General features: G+C 38.7%; 1 protein-coding gene across 2 annotated transcripts in view; it reads right to left on the bottom strand.

The window, feature by feature from the left end:
* Positions 1-244: 244 nt before the first annotated feature.
* DGKQ (diacylglycerol kinase theta) overlaps positions 245-16,173 on the bottom strand; it is a 157,586-nt gene continuing 141,657 nt past the window's right edge. For both annotated transcript variants that reach the window (XM_075594267.1, XM_075594276.1), the window contains exons 21-23: positions 12,041-12,152; positions 8,358-8,510; positions 245-6,437 (exon numbers count right to left, since the gene is read on the bottom strand). In XM_075594267.1, the coding sequence (XP_075450382.1) occupies positions 6,336-6,437; positions 8,358-8,510; positions 12,041-12,152 (367 nt within the window). In that variant the 3' untranslated portion in view covers positions 245-6,335. The remainder of the gene's footprint in view (positions 6,438-8,357; positions 8,511-12,040; positions 12,153-16,173) is intronic.

Genomic DNA, 16,173 nt, shown 5'->3' with positions numbered 1-16,173 from the left:
TGAGCAATTACATTTGGTTGTTTCAAAATGCGACACTTGATCAAAGCAATGTGAGTTTTCGCAAATAAGAAGCTTTAGACAATCATTACCCAAATGGACTGAAACAACATCAGACATCAGCAGTCTAATATTATATATATATATATATATATATATATATATATATATATATATATATAAAACTAGGGTACATTTGACAATAAAAAAAATGTTAATAACATAATAACAAACACTGTACACAATAAACGAGAAGTTGTTATATTTGTCATCGAATCTTAATAAAGACTTCTGAAATCCACAACATTTACACTCAAATACAGAACCAAAATCAGTGCAAATTAAACAGTCAAAAAGAAAATAAACAGCTCCTGTATGTTGCAAAATATATACATATATCCCTCCCCTAGGACTATATCAGCACAACTGCTTTTAAATACAAAAATGTTACATGTAAGAAACAATCATAAATCATACATATTACCAACACAGTGGTTTGCAAGGTAGACAATTATAAACAAGTAACACCAATAAAACCCTGTATTAAAGATAAAAACACAAGTAAACATAAGAGTTGCATTTTTCAGGCACACATTATGAATTAAAAACATAACGATGACGATGTATTTATGAACAAAACTTTGGCACAATGGAGTGTTGAAAAATGGATGTTTCTGCCTTTAAATATATATATATATATATATATATATATATATATATATATAAACTTCTCTTAATATTTTGGCAATAAACCAAAATTCTGTGCTTCTTTCATTACCATTACTCCAACTCCCCCCCCCCGAACCCTGCAAAAAGTAGTTTATTGGGAATATTCACAAAAATTAAATGGCCATTATTGCATCTTAATGGTCCCTATTTAAATGAACGTTGATGAGCAATGATGGATATCACACTTTAGTAGATAAAACCTTATGTTTCCAAACAGTTAGAGAATGAGTTTTGTTCAAAATTTTATTTCAATTACGTTTGTTCAATCCTTGAATTCTTGTTTGAAATATGAAGCGATTTTGTAATAAAAAGTGCAGCTATTGCCATTTGCAAGAATTGACTCCTAAGCATGTCCTCATGACATGAAGCACCTCTTTTTATCCACGTGCCTGCAAATTCTCCAGGATTCCACTTACCCAAAGTCTTAATGATGGGAAAAAAATATTGGTAAAGGATGCACAGAAATAACCAAGTCAAATCCATGGCTCGACTTGAGTTCTATTTCTGGTGGGAGTCGCAGTTACAAATACGATGCATTTATGTCATTCTCAAATTGTTAAACACACAATCCCAGCATTTATGTCATTCTTAAATCGTCATAGTTGAAGATCTTTGTACAAAAAAAGGTCCCTTTTAACCCCTTAAAGTGCTGAAAGGTCCGCGGTACCAGAATGCTAGACCCCTTCATGCAAACTGCGATCATGTGATCGCTCTCGCTACATCACGCAGTGATGTGAACACAAGAGGAGGGTCCCTCTGTCTTCCATTCAGCCCGAGATCCCTAGTAAACAAGCAAAAACGTCATGACGTATGGGGTACACCATAAGGGCCTCAAGGGTTCCATCCCTCTGGATGTATAATGTGCCCACTCAAGTAATTCTAGTCTCTGACTAATAGCTATAACTATCACCCAAAAACAATAACATTAGGCCATAAACTTAACATTCTTGATCATCTGAACACTACAAAGTTACAGTCAGAAATATCGCTGACTATTATATGAAGGCACAATGTGCTATTATGCCAATAGTGACAATTGTGTAGCACTTACTGAAAGGCTAAAGCATTATAAAAAAAAAAAAATCTAAAATAAAATTCAATGTAATTCAAACAATAAATTCCTCTTTCCCCATATTGTAATACAGCGGTGCGCAAACTCCCTGCACCCCCCCTACCTGCTCCTTCCTCGGTCGGGTCCCCCCTCGCGTCTAATGATGTGTCAAATGATGCCGCGTTGTCATGGCAACGTGTCACACAGCCGGTTGAAATAAGGGAAGTGGAGTGTTGCAGGGGCCTCATGCGATGCCCTGATATTAAATGAAATGCCTGGGGGAAGAGCGCGGGGCCTCTGCAACCGCCCGCGCCCCCCCCAGACAAATCTCCCGCCCCCCCAGTTTGTTCTAATAGACTTTTCTCACAGGCCTAATTTACAATAAGCCGTCAGTAGCACAGAATATGCATTGGGATTATAAATTTATGTTGGAACCCAAATAGAAAAAAAAGCATTTTAAAACATTTTTCATCATGAAAAATAAAGTGGTAATGTGTGATCTAATATCCAACAATCAACCATGAAGTAGAAATTATAAAATGCTTAACTCACCTTTTATATAACAAAATTATTTTCTTTATATATTTTAATACAAATAAATATAAAAATGATGTTTGCCTTAAAAATCTAATCAAATGTACTGTATACCTTACATCCAAGTGCTAATGCTTAAAAATATCTGTGTATAACACAAGTCATAGAAAACATGCAACATTACCCTCTGCACAACATATCACATTTTTCCATAGCTTATTTTGTTCCACTATACATCTATTTATCTTTTGTAGTGAATGAGTAATGGCTGTGAAAATGGACAGATAAATGGAAACATAAAACAAAAAATTAATAACGCCCAATGTACACAAACAAAACCACCCTTTCACCAGGGAGCAAAGGACTACATTATGACTTGGGAATTCATAGTAAGGGGTCTATCACATGTCTGTGTTTTTATATGAAATTTAAAGACATTGCTGCCATATTCTTAGGTTCTATTTTTATATTTTGGTTAAGACTTTTCTTTTTTTTTAATTATTATTATTATTGCAGGAGCTGTGTTTCGCTTTGAATAACCTGCTTGCAGTTCTAAGATGTGATATTCCATGCAGTATTTCATATATAAAGTATATGGGGATTGGTAACTGTTCTACAGCCAACAAATATGAAACATTTCACAGTAATTCCATGAACAGTAATTCACACAAAATAAGACAATTTGCAGTGAAATAAATGCCAGTCACTGGTGCACCTTGCTAAAGGATGCCAAACCATCGTACATCAAATTGGGTGGGGCGGGGGTGGGGGGAATGACTATTTGGTTACTGAAAAGTGCTACTAGGTGCATATCAGTTATATTATTTGTGGCTACAATTTATAACTTCTAATTTTCCACAAAATCACTTCCCACTTGCTGACACAAGCAAGGTACTAGATGTGTTACGTTTCTCAGGCATTCATGATGAACAATAAACAGTTCAAAATGACCCTAATAATCATCAATGTTGTTGAGCTTGATGTAAACTCCCTTATATTAACAATATCTTAATATACGGTAGAAGAATACATTGTGTCTCGTGTGAACTTTGTTCGTCTCGACATTTGTTCAAGGAAACAAATAATACTTTGACAGTGATAACATTAACTCCTGAGTAAAATTATACCATACTGTACAGTATAATTCAGTACAGTATAATTCAGTACTGACTGAATTTATACAAAAAACCCTTTTGTGCATTGGTTAATTTGACGTGGGTATCGGTCCAGATACCAACATACGAAATGGTTGCAAACAAACTTCAGAATTTTATTAAGAATGTGTGGGACGGTGTAGAATGCATAAAGTAAATTGAATTTTTTTGGCGGTGTTCTGTATAAGGTGGAATCTAATGTTTACCAATTTACGTATTATAAATATTTAGCAGCAGAAAGTTTACCCATACTCCAATCTCTTTAAATCTGTTGCTTCATGCATTGATTAAAACGATGCGCTATATGTGAATTTAAGATGTGCTAAGTTCTGCATGTAAAGCAATATCTCAACCTCTTCTTGAAGCTTCGTAAAATAAACATGCAAACTAATACCAAACTTCACAACTACAGCTCAGGAAATAAACCTCTAAGGCCTGGTCCCCGCTGTCTATTGCAGCGCCCGCTGTGGCGGACGCTGCAGGGACTAGAGCCCTCCCCTCAATGGCGCTGGCCCGTTGCGAGGGGGGGCCGCAGCGCTGTGGCGAGAGTTGCTCCTGCTCTCAATAGAATTGAGAGCAGGACTCGCGACGGAGCCTAAGCCACGCCCCCGGCGGTTCAGCCAATGAAGGCGAACCTGCCGGGTGACGTCATGGCCGCGCCCCCGTCACTCCCCCGCTACGCCCTCCCGGTCTCTCTTCCTGCAGCTCACTGCAGACCAGGGAATCGGCTGCAGGCGTGCGTGCAGTGGAGGTACTGGGGCCTCAGCCAAAGGATTTAAGACGACTTCTGGATATCACAACAATGTGTGTATTAGATATGTTGTTACCATTACCATACATAAATAGAAAATGTGTATAATAATACCAAGTCATACTAACATATCATTTTGGCAAATAATTGCCATTCTACAGTATAATACTCACAAAAATATATTTTTTCAAGCATCCATATAATGGCCATCATAACATTATAGAACTGTCCACTTGCAAAAATGTTTTATGACATCAAAAACGTTCAACTTTCACACTTTCAATAAGAAATCACGATTGTGAATTAGTTGCAGTTTGTGATGAATTGGAATACATAGTTCATCCAGGCATATCACACATGGTAGTAATAATTCCTGGATGAACAAGGTCTTAAAATGTTTAGGACTCACTATTTTATTTAATTGCAAAAACATGCATCTATTGTAGGCGCTACCTGCTGAATGAGCCTATGGCATGTAAGAATAATACAAAAAAAGGATATGGTAAAGTCTTAATAATAATAAAAAAAGCCTCTGGTAAAGTGTTTGCCATTTCCCTCATTATAGGGATGTAATAGGCCTTAATATCACTACCACAAATTTTAACGCACAATGTTTCAGGGCTCCATTCAATAAAATAGTATGAAATAAAATCACACGATGTAGTGTGTTACCGTGCAATAACGGGAACAATTACGCTTGCTATGTACTGTATGTACATACTATGTTTTGTTCATGTTAAGATAACTGGAATATTACAGAGCAGCTTCATTACATGTGGTCCTTGGCACAACTTCTAGTACTTTCTTCTATATTTTCTATTGGGGAACTTGACAAAAAATGGCAGAGCAACTTAATCTGAAATTCATGTACAGTAGCCCTGATGTGCCGGAAGATCAGCTACTTCAGTGTAAGAAAAGAATACTACTTGAACCCCTCTGCTCGCAATTTGTTCTGCAATGCATTGTATGCAACAGTTGGTTCTGCAATGCGATTCTCTTCATGAATGAAATAAAATGACTTTTGGAAAGCACAAATGTATGTTAATCAGATGTAAAAAAATATATGCTAAGAGTAGTTCCACTCGACCGACTCTCTTTTAAAATAAAAAATAAAATGTAAATCAAGGGGGACCCTTGAGCTGAACTACGTTAATTTCAGATCTGGTTCCCAAGATACATACCATGAAAGGTGTATCCGGTACTTATTGGCTATTTAAGTCCCCTGCGTAACACGTCCTATTGGCTTGCTTGATGTGGGAGATATAAACCTCCATATTGTTTCGCCTGTAGGTGACGTTCTGGCTCAACCTTAAGTGGTAAGTACCTTTGGAACCAGGAAGTCCTCGGAACTGAAATTAATGTGGTTCATATATTTATGTATGTAAAAAAATGAGCTAAGGAAAAAAATAATTAGTGGGAACTGCACCTTTAAACCCATGAATCCATTCATACCTTCCATAAAAATGAAGTAATAAAAAAAAATGCAGTTTTCTACATATGCATGGAATTAAAAGTTTCTATTCTGGGTTTTGTCAGCAGGTCATTTAACAACGTAGCTAACACAAAGTTAATCTATAGTTTCCCACAAACAATTACATTTTAGATTTCAAACATTTGGTCACTGCTATTACAAAATTCTGTAAATTACAGCCAGTTTATGTATAAAAAAAAAAACACACACAAAAAAAGGACTTCACCCCCAAACTAAAAAAATAAGTGGTATTCACTTTCTTACATTCAATCATCTACAAGCTGGTATACAGTCACCACATGCATGTAGCTTAACACGAAAAAGACCATGTTATGTCATGCATAATCCATAAATTACCTTTAGTAAAGGTAGAATTGTATCTAGAAATATAGGATTGTTGCCCTGCTTATTTCGTACATTAACATTAAGAACGTCATTACCCAACCATAAACTGAACACTGCAGGAAGAAATTTTAAGCCAAGCACTGAATAACACAGTTAAGGAAACAATACAATTATATTATGGAAGATCTTTTTTCTCAGTGGGTCTCATACAAGGTATTACCACCGACAGGCTGCACATTTTTCTTTGCTTAAGGTCTGTGTTTGCAGTGTTTTAGTGTTCATTTTTCTACGGATCCTCTTTTCTTAGCTTCCATTGTCGCTGAATGAAACAGAATCGGCTTTTGTGTCTTTTGTACTTGCAGATAGTTTCTTTTGTTTCTGTTTAGACTTCTTCAACATGTGAACCTTTAATCAAAATAAAGATACATTACTTTTACAAGGGAACAACCACACATTAAATAAGTTATGGTGGGTGAAAAAGTGACAAAAAAACCTGCATACAACAAATACAAATGTCACTTGTGAGCACATTCACGTCTCAGACAGGTGGGCAACCTTGGTTTTCACCATTATCTCCTAGCATACAATGCTTCCACTGCAGCTAGGGATTCTGGGTAATGACAGCACACACTCAACTTTTGCTTCAAATCAATTTTAACATGGACCCCTATAAGCTTATGCCTGCCGCAAGGGAAAAAATATTCTTAAATGGACAGCAGCCCGTGGTGGCAAATAAACAAAAATACTCTTCAGCAATATTTGGTGTATGGAGCAAAGCCTTTAAATTAATGCATGAAGAGAGGTAGTCTCCAATACTGAAAAGATACAACAGCACAACATGGAGGCTTGAGAAATGTTATGCTCAGCACCGAGCTGTTTCCATGTTCCCAGCCCCGAGCTGTTTCCGTGTTCCCAGCCCCGAGCTGTCTCCATGTTCCCAGCCCCGAGCTGTCTCCATGTTCCCAGCCCGAGCTGTCTCCATGTTCCCAGCCCCGAGCTTTCTCCATGTTCCCAGCCCCGAGCTGTTTCCATGTTCCCAGCCCCGAGCTGTTTCCGTGTTCCCAGCCCCGAGCTGTTTCCATGTTCCCAGCCCCGAGCTGTTTCCATGTTCCCAGCATCGAGCTGTTTCCGTGTTCCCAGCCCCGAACTGTTTCCGTGTTCCCAGCCCCGAGCTGTTTCCGTGTTCCCAGTACCGAGCTGTTTCCATGTTCCCAGCCCCGAGCTGTTTCCATGTTCCCAGCCCCGAGCTGTTTCCATGTTCCCAGCCCCGAGCTGTTTCCGTGTTCCCAGTACCGAGCTGTTTCCATGTTCCCAGCATCGAGCTGTTTCCATGTTCCCAGCCCCGAGCTGTTTCCATGTTCCCAGCACCGAGCTGTTTCCATGTTCCCAGCACCGAGCTGTTTCCATGTTCCCAGCATCGAGCTGTTTCCATGTTCCCAGCCCCGAGCTGTTTCCATGTTCCCAGCCCCGAGCTGTCTCCATGTTCCCAGCCCCGAGCTGTTTCCATGTTCCCAGCACCGAGTTGTTTCCATGTTCCCAGCCCCGAGCTGTTTCCATGTTCCCAGCCCCGAGCTGTTTCCATGTTCCCAGCACCGAGCTGTTTCCATGTTCCCAGCACCGAGCTGTTTCCATGTTCCCAGCATCGAGCTGTTTCCGTGTTCCAACATTTGCACAGCAGCACGCTCCAACCATCTTCAATCTGTTTGCGAACTCGCAAGTATTACAGAATGTCAACCGTTGCTTACTAAATGTGGGGTGTACTTTGTGCAGTTTGTATCAGCCACTTGTATTCTCTGAAGGACTATATTTTGTTTACTCTTGATTTGCCCCTTTTGGACCTTTACTTTTGGTAAGTCAAGTTTTATTTTTTATTTTTGTAACTTTTTGCATTATTTGAGTGCTGGAGACTAGCCCCTCTATTAAATACTTTTAGTAGAGAGGTGGAAAATGTATCGTATTTTTTTTTTGACATTCGCGAAGTTCACATTGCTCAAAATGTCACTAGAATTTCCCCAGAAATATGCGACAATGACAGTACATATAGTGTCATGTGACCTACACATTGATTTGCAATGCTTGGCAAATTTATCTTTGCAGTGTTTCGCAAAATGTTTTGCTAAAAATTGTTTTTGCCTGCTTTGCAAACTACAGCAAATATTTATTTTACACAGTGATAGGAGCAAACATTTCTACTAGAAAGTGGAGGCGATGAGGAATAAGGCTGCTGCTTTAACAGGACACTAAATTAATTTGTTACAATCACTGGCAGCATAAAAAAAAATCTATGAGTACAGGCTACTGTATATATGCAATGGATTTTCCTACCTTGGGACCTGCAGCAGAAATAATGATCTGGCCTGGTGGCTGGATCCAGGGCTCACCATCAACTTGGACAGGAATAGGCTTTAGAAGTGTCACACGGAAGTATGAGCCTTGCGCAATACGTATCCCTGATCGCAGACCTCCCTGCACCTGGCCCTAGCAGAAAAATAAAACAAATGCTTTAAACAATAGAAGGTTAAAAAAAGATGTACATAGGGGGTTTGTTATTAAAAAGCGTCCCTGCCACATGGGCACCAACGTTTGGAAACTCCCATTTAAGTCAGTGAGCACCATCACCCTTTAATAAATGACAAGCAGCCACTGTAAAAAAGGGACAAGTTTAGTATTTTCCTTAGCAAGTGGGATATACTGTATTGTTTCAACCCAAAACAAGGGCATATATTATTTAACAACCTACAGAGGCATACCCCGGTTTAAGGACACTCACTTTAAGTACACTCGCGAGTAAGTACATCTCGTTCAATAGGCAAACGGTAGCTCACGCATGCGCCTGTCAGCCCGTCCTGAACAGAAATACCGACTCCCTACCTGTACTGAAGCTGTGCGCAAGCGGGGAGACTATAGAGCCTGTTACAAATGCGTTATTTATATCAGTTATGCTTGTATATGACGATTGCAGTACAGTACATGCATCGATAAGTGGGGGAAAGGCAGTGCTTCACTTTAAGTACATTTTCGCCTTACATATGCTCCGGTCCCATTGCGTACGTTAATGTGGGGTATGCCTGTAGTAAGGTGAGGTTTACTGGTTTGTATCCAAATGTAAAAATATAGACCGTAATATATGATGTAATTCAATTAAAAAAAAAAAGCGCCCACGTTAAAGATGGAATCCTTCCCCTCAGCTTTATGTGCCTTGCTTTCCTCCCCCCCACGTCGATTCATGTTCACTAAACCTCTGGTGACCCCTGGTTTCAGATAGTAGTACCAGTTTTAAAAACAATATTGCCATTGTAGTCATCCTCGATTCGGCGGCCAACAGAAAGTCGTAACATCAACAGGAGATGAAGTTGCTAATATTTCTGGTAATGCGTGAGGGGTGGAAGTGGTTAGGGGAACAAAGCTGGGCTCAGTGGGATTTCCCAGATCACATCAAAGTCAATAAAACACACACACACACACACACACGCAACTATGTAACAGGGAGTAATTGTAGTAAAGTTTAAATGTAATACAATAAACTGTTATGTCAAAAACAAATGTTTTTATTAGTTCTTATTAGGAATTTATTCTATTTTGTTTAAAGTGGGGGCGGGGCTAGGTGGCGAGTAGCTTTTTTGGTTCGGCGAGTAGCTTTTTGGGTAATGTTTCTAGCCCTGTATATAGATATACCAAATGGGGATCATCCTAATGCTTATATAGGTAGTATTTGCATTATAGCTACCTTACCAACAACTATTGTGTTAATTCCACTACTACTTATTAGTGAACCTAGACAGAGGTCATCACTACCTAATAGAGACTTGTTAAACAAATACATTCTACTTCAAGCTACTGCATATTTAAGAGTAATATATTCAGACCTAGTGGGAGTCTGCTATACTTTATCTGGATAATATTCGATACTGTTAGACCTATACTATATATTTAGATACTTGCTTACATTTGGTCAATAGTATTGTTTTGCCCCTTATTGGGGATTTTAATTATCATTGTAAATTTCACTATACGTTGTAGTTGGTTAATAAAACTTTATTATTTTCATTATATATTCTTTTATGTCAGTGGTACATATGAGGTGTATACATTTTTTATACATTTTTCTATAGGAACATTGGGATTCCTGATCATTATATCACATCTATATAACACTATAATATGTACTTGGAGTGCAATATACAGGGACCTTCTGTGAGAGCTAAACCTCACATACCAAGTTATTGATTGACTGTTTCCCCCTATGCACCTCAGTATTATTTATGTCTTATTAATACTATACGGCTTTAGGAGTGAGCAGATGGACACATTCAGTAGTTTACTACATTTAAGCAATATCTGTTTTTCTCAGTGTCAACCAAAATGTTCTTAGTCAATAATTAACATTAGAACACAGTTTCTTAATTTAATTTGATTTAAAAGAACCCCTTTGTTCTGTCACTAAGTAACTATAGTTAATCCTATATTCATTATCTTTTAGAACCTCTCTCTATTGTATTGTCTTTAATTACTAACAAACTATTTAACCAACATTTGAATCCAAACTCTTTCAACTCAGTAGACATTAAACATACAAGGTTTAAAACATTTATACACCTGGCTGTCTTCAACTTATCTTTGCAGGTCAGGTAATCATTTTCCAATATAATTTCTAACGTAATACTAAATTACTTATTTTAACTAGTTACATGCTGAATATATATGAATATAGATAATATAGCATGATTAATATTTAGGCTTGAAATCGTCCTATCTTCATTAGTGCGGATTGCTGCTTTAAAGGGGAACCAAATATAATTTAGAATTTGTGTTCTTTGCAACTCTGCATTGTGTGTGTCAGGCCCCATAACTAAAATCTGTGAAAATATGGACTTTCAGGAGTTTACAATTTCTAAAATAATGTTTTTGAGCTGCAGTGATACTTCTGAAAGCAATTCCAAGCAATGGCTTACTCAGCCATTTTTAATAAATGTTGTGTGCAACCATTAGTATATTTACATACGGTATTTTCAAAACAGTGGGAATTACTAGTAGCTTCTAACAGTGATTTTAAACTTTTAGGAACTGGAGAACATTTCAAGTTTCATAGTGACGTTGCAGACCCCCAGCTTATTCTAAGCACATGAATATATGATGTAAATATACTATTGTTGTATAGGCCTTAATGTATTTTTTACACCAATAGCTTTCTATATTACACATTTTATTATAGTTTATTTGTGAAGTGCCAACATATTCAGCAGCGTGGTACAATAGGGCTACAGAGATTTGATAATTACATAAACAGAGTTACATACAAATATAAATAAGGACAAACAGATACAAAAGGTAATGAGGGCCCTGTACGTGAGATCTTACAGTCTACAGGGAATGAGGGACAATGTTGAAACAAAGGTAAAATGGCTGCTCATTGTGGGATGTAGTATGGTCCAGCTGCACAGCTGATCCCATTAAAGTTTGAGGATGGGGATGTTAGGGTGTGTTGCATAGCATGGCGATTGGTCCAGCCACACAGCTGATCCCAATGGGGTTGGAGGAGTAGAGGGGGGGGGGGGAGTTGGATGTTAGAGTTATGCTATATAGGCTGCCTTAAAAAGGTGAGTTTTCAGAAGGTTTTTAAATGCCTGAAAGCTGGGGAAGAGTCTGATACATAGTAGGAAATTGCAGTGAGACAGGGCAGCACGAGAGAAGTCTTGTAGGCGAGAGTGAGAGCAGGTAATAAGGCAGGAGGGAAGGCGGATATCATGGCCAGAATGTAGGAGGCGTTTAGGTATATATTTGGGGACGAGGGCAGATGTACGGGGGGCAGCATTGTTGAGTGCTTTGCAAGTAAGAACTAGGGTTTTAAATTTGATTCTAGAGGATATGGAAAGCCAATGTATACGTAGTGGGGTGGTGAGTAAGGTTGAGGAGTCTGGAAGCAGCATTTTGGATGGATTGGAGTTGGGATAGACAGACAAGGGGAATGCCAGCTAGGAGAAGGTTGCATTAGTCAAGATAGGACTTACCATGTGAACAACCCCAGTAACTCCAACAACTTCAAGCAATCCATCATCAATTCTTGGTTTCCCATATTTGTTGTCGCTGTCAGAGCCCCATAGATCAGCTCCAGAACCCCAACTTCAAAAATAAAAATATATATTGATAAACAGTAAAAATGACGTGCGCGGCTAAGCCCAGATTCACTAAGCAGCGTTAGCCCATTTAGTTCAAATGAACACAGTATTGTTTAGTAAAGGAAATAAAATGATGCGAGTACCAGTTTTACTCCTGTTATTTTACATGAGATGCAAATGAGCCAATTAAGGTTTAAATCATATTCCTCCCAGAATCACTAGGACCAGTTGTGTTCAAATCAAAGGAAATATGCTGTGTTATTTAATTAATACACAAGTTTTCACATTTCCAGTAGATGCGTTGTTCTTGGAGACGTCTTATGGATTCACTAAAATATCAATAATTATTAGCAAATTATCCAAAAGCCAGAAAAATACAAAACTATTCAGTGCCATTACATTACCAAGAGAAGCACAAATACTGTTTAATAAAGAAAATGATCCACAACTGTAGGTCTTCCATATAATACATGTTTAATTATAAACATCACTAATACTGTGTCTCTAAATAGGCTGTGAAAGAGGTGAATAATAAAGACTTTTCAGTTAACATGACTGTTCTGCATATAGAAATATAAATGACTCGTAGCCCTCATTGGTGCTATATAGAAATCCGTTCGGTTAACCGCCCCAATAATTACATTACTCCCATTAACCATATTCAAATTACCTTTTTATGGGAGTGTATACAAATCTGGAGTTAATTCAGCAAAAATAGTGCCCGTTCTTGTTTAAATTAGCATAGTGTTATTTTCACTGAGTGTAGCACCATCTATCTGTACTGACTCTCAAATATCTTTGCTTGGAAAGATATACTTTTATAAAGGCAAAAAATTGTGTCCAAGTCACTGCAAGGCCTGGTACTATTTATTCATATCTAGAATCCACTATGGTCTCTGGTTGGAAAACCCAATAAATCACCTTATCCATTTCTCAACTGAAAAAATCCAGATGCCCAAGTTTTCCAAGACAGATATTTAGAGTTTTTTAAGACGGTTACAGTCCCTAGCATGTTTAAATGTTAATTTGATTTATAGAAACATTTTTTTTTTGTTGTATGCTAATGTTTCTGCTTTAAAACACCACATGCATTCTGTGTGTGCTCGCCCTCTCCTTTTTCCCTTTAACCCTTTGCGGTCCAATTAATTTTCATTAAGTGTGCCAGTAGGTCCAATTTAATATTCGGGAAAAAAAACACATACAGCTTTTTTTGTTTTTTTTGCATACACTCTCAGCGCACACTCACATCACACTGTGCACACTACACTCACTGCCCACACTACACACTGCACACGCTGCGCACACTACACTCGCTGCGCACACTACACACTGGCTGCGCACACTACACACTACACACTACACACTCGCTGCGCACACTACACACTCGCTGCGCACACTACACACACTGCGCACACACACACACTGCACACACTACACACACTGCACACACTGACACCCCACACCCCACACTCACAGCCCCCTACCCCCCTTCCTCCGGTGGGAATGGGAATTAAGAAATATGATACGGGAGAACATGAGACGTTCAGGCAGTTTGGAGGCAAAAGGCCGGATGGACACAGGGGAATAGTTAGTAAGGTGCGTAGTGCCAAGGGTGTTTTACAGAATAGGTTTTACCACTGTATGCTTAAAGGAGGAAGGGAAATGCGAGAGAACTAGGAAGAATGAAAATGTTGGTGAGAGTGGGGACTACGTCGGGAGTAAGAGTTCTGATAAGATGTGTGTGTGTGTGTGTGGCGGGGGTGGGGGGGATAGGATCGAGAGGTCATGTGGTAGAAGATGAGAAAATTAGCTAAGAAACTTCCAACTCTGTAAAAGGAGAAAAGGATTCAAAAGTGGAATAAGGAGATTTAGGTAGAAACAGAGAGGAGGGCTGGGTACAGAAGGAATCTCCTTCTGGATAACACTTGCTTTTAAACTAGTCAGCAAAGGCTTCAGGAGAAGTGAAGGATGGGAAGTGGGAATAGACTGTTGGGGGAGGCAGTCAAATACAGAGAAAAGATGGCTTGGATTTAGGAGTGTTGATGAGTGAGGAAAAATAGTGTTGTTTGGCCTCTCGTTTGGTTGTTTAACTGAGTTAAAACAGGAGAGGAGAAATTTATAGAACAGAAAATCAACCTTGGTGAGATTTGTTTCAAAGTCATTGAGAGGAGCGAGTGCAGGTGCGAAGGAAGCGTTTGTGAATTTACACAAGGTCGTTAGTCAACGGGACAGGTGTGAAAGAGCCGAGAATGGGTATATAGATCAAGAGAGGAGTAATGGATAAAGTTGTAAGAGTTGACAAGATTGTCAGGTATCAGAGGAAGAAGTTGTAGTAGATGTAGATAGAGCACCGCCAGGGAAATCCTGATTCTGGTATCCAAAGAAGGGAAAAAATAGCCAGGCAACTCCAAACGAAATAAATGATCAATTTATTGCAAGCTAGAGATACAATAAAAACGGACTACATGAACGCACCTACGCGTTTCATGCAACAGCACTTTATCAAGGTGTACAAGGTAATGAAAAGGCTGCTTCTTTATACTCACCAGAGCTGTCCGTCGCACCATCAGGATGACGTCATCAGTGCGCGTCCGCAGACGTCGTTGCGCTGACGTAACGTACATACCCATAGGCCGGGCAGGTCAGGTGGTATGTTGTTTTTTCTTTGAATAAACTTTATTCATACAGGACAATACAACACACAGTAACATTGTTAAAAAAACACACAAGTCTTTTTGCTTGAGAAGCAGCAACCCTGAAGTGATATATAGTGATGAACGCATGTTAAACAAGATATAATGCAATAAATCATAGCATATAAGTAATAACAGCATTAAACAGCATCATATGTGTATTATTAATATATCTAAGCCTTTTCAACAAATATATTTAATCAGGGCATGAATTAAAAACATTGTAGTTCACAGAGGACAAATGTCAATATGCGTGGAATTATACAATCAAAATAGAACTATTCTGGTCACTTTACCCCTCATATAAGGGGAGTAACTATGCCAATTCAGTTATGATTGTGATACATGAGTAATTAAACCCACACATATTGACAAGTATTGTAAGAATTTAATATAATATAGACCCTATGGTAGACACAGACAGGATAAACATTAACAGTGATTGGGAAGGCATAAAAATCAAACATATTAAATATAATTAATTATTAAAATTAAATATAAATTAATCATTATAATATTATAATTAATATTACAATAACAAAAATATAAAATATATATATTTAATTAAGTATGGTGAAATCCATAATATATAGTTAATGATTAATGCAACTGAACCATAAATTAATAACATAGTAAATATGAATTATATATATAATTAAAGTTACAAAAAATGACTCAAATCCCAATCAATGTTCATGCCTAGAGGTGCTCTTGTTCTCAGGGTGAAAATCCAGTATGCTTCGCGTCTGTCCAACTGTTTGGTTCTGTCTCCAGCCCTTGGGGGCATCGGGATATGTTCGATACCCTGGGATGTGAAAACACCCTTACTGCCATTAGGACAACTGACAAAATGTTTTGATACTGGGTGATTTTGATCTCTATTATTGATGAGTCTTAAATGCTCCAGTAATCTGGAACAATGAAGAGAACCGGAGCACAGCCCACCAGTGCATCACAGGACACAAAGCTCTTCGTGTCCTGTGATGCACTGGTGGGCTGTGCTCTGGTTCTCTTCATTGTTCCAGATTACTACTCCCTACCTGAATGCACGCCACTGTGGATACGCTGCTGTAAGCTCTCATCTGCATACCAACTAAGACCTCCTCCTCGTCATACACAGCTACCTATCCGGTGGTGGAGGCAGGCGGTTACTTACTATTGAGGAGCCGCACTGGGGCTGCGTTTGTCCAGTGACAGAGTCTTCCTTCTGGGGGCCTGTTTACCCCCTTCTACTACACAGAGGGATTCGCCCTGGCTGTGGCTGCTGTGCTCCATTGCGAGGATTCCCCTATCGCCTGACGCTGCGCTGCCAGTCATCGGAGGCTGCTGTTG

Source organism: Ascaphus truei, chromosome 1 (assembly GCF_040206685.1).
Source record: "Ascaphus truei isolate aAscTru1 chromosome 1, aAscTru1.hap1, whole genome shotgun sequence".
NCBI classification, from domain to species: Eukaryota; Metazoa; Chordata; class Amphibia; order Anura; family Ascaphidae; genus Ascaphus; species Ascaphus truei.
This window is presented reverse-complemented; position numbering and strand designations above follow the sequence as displayed.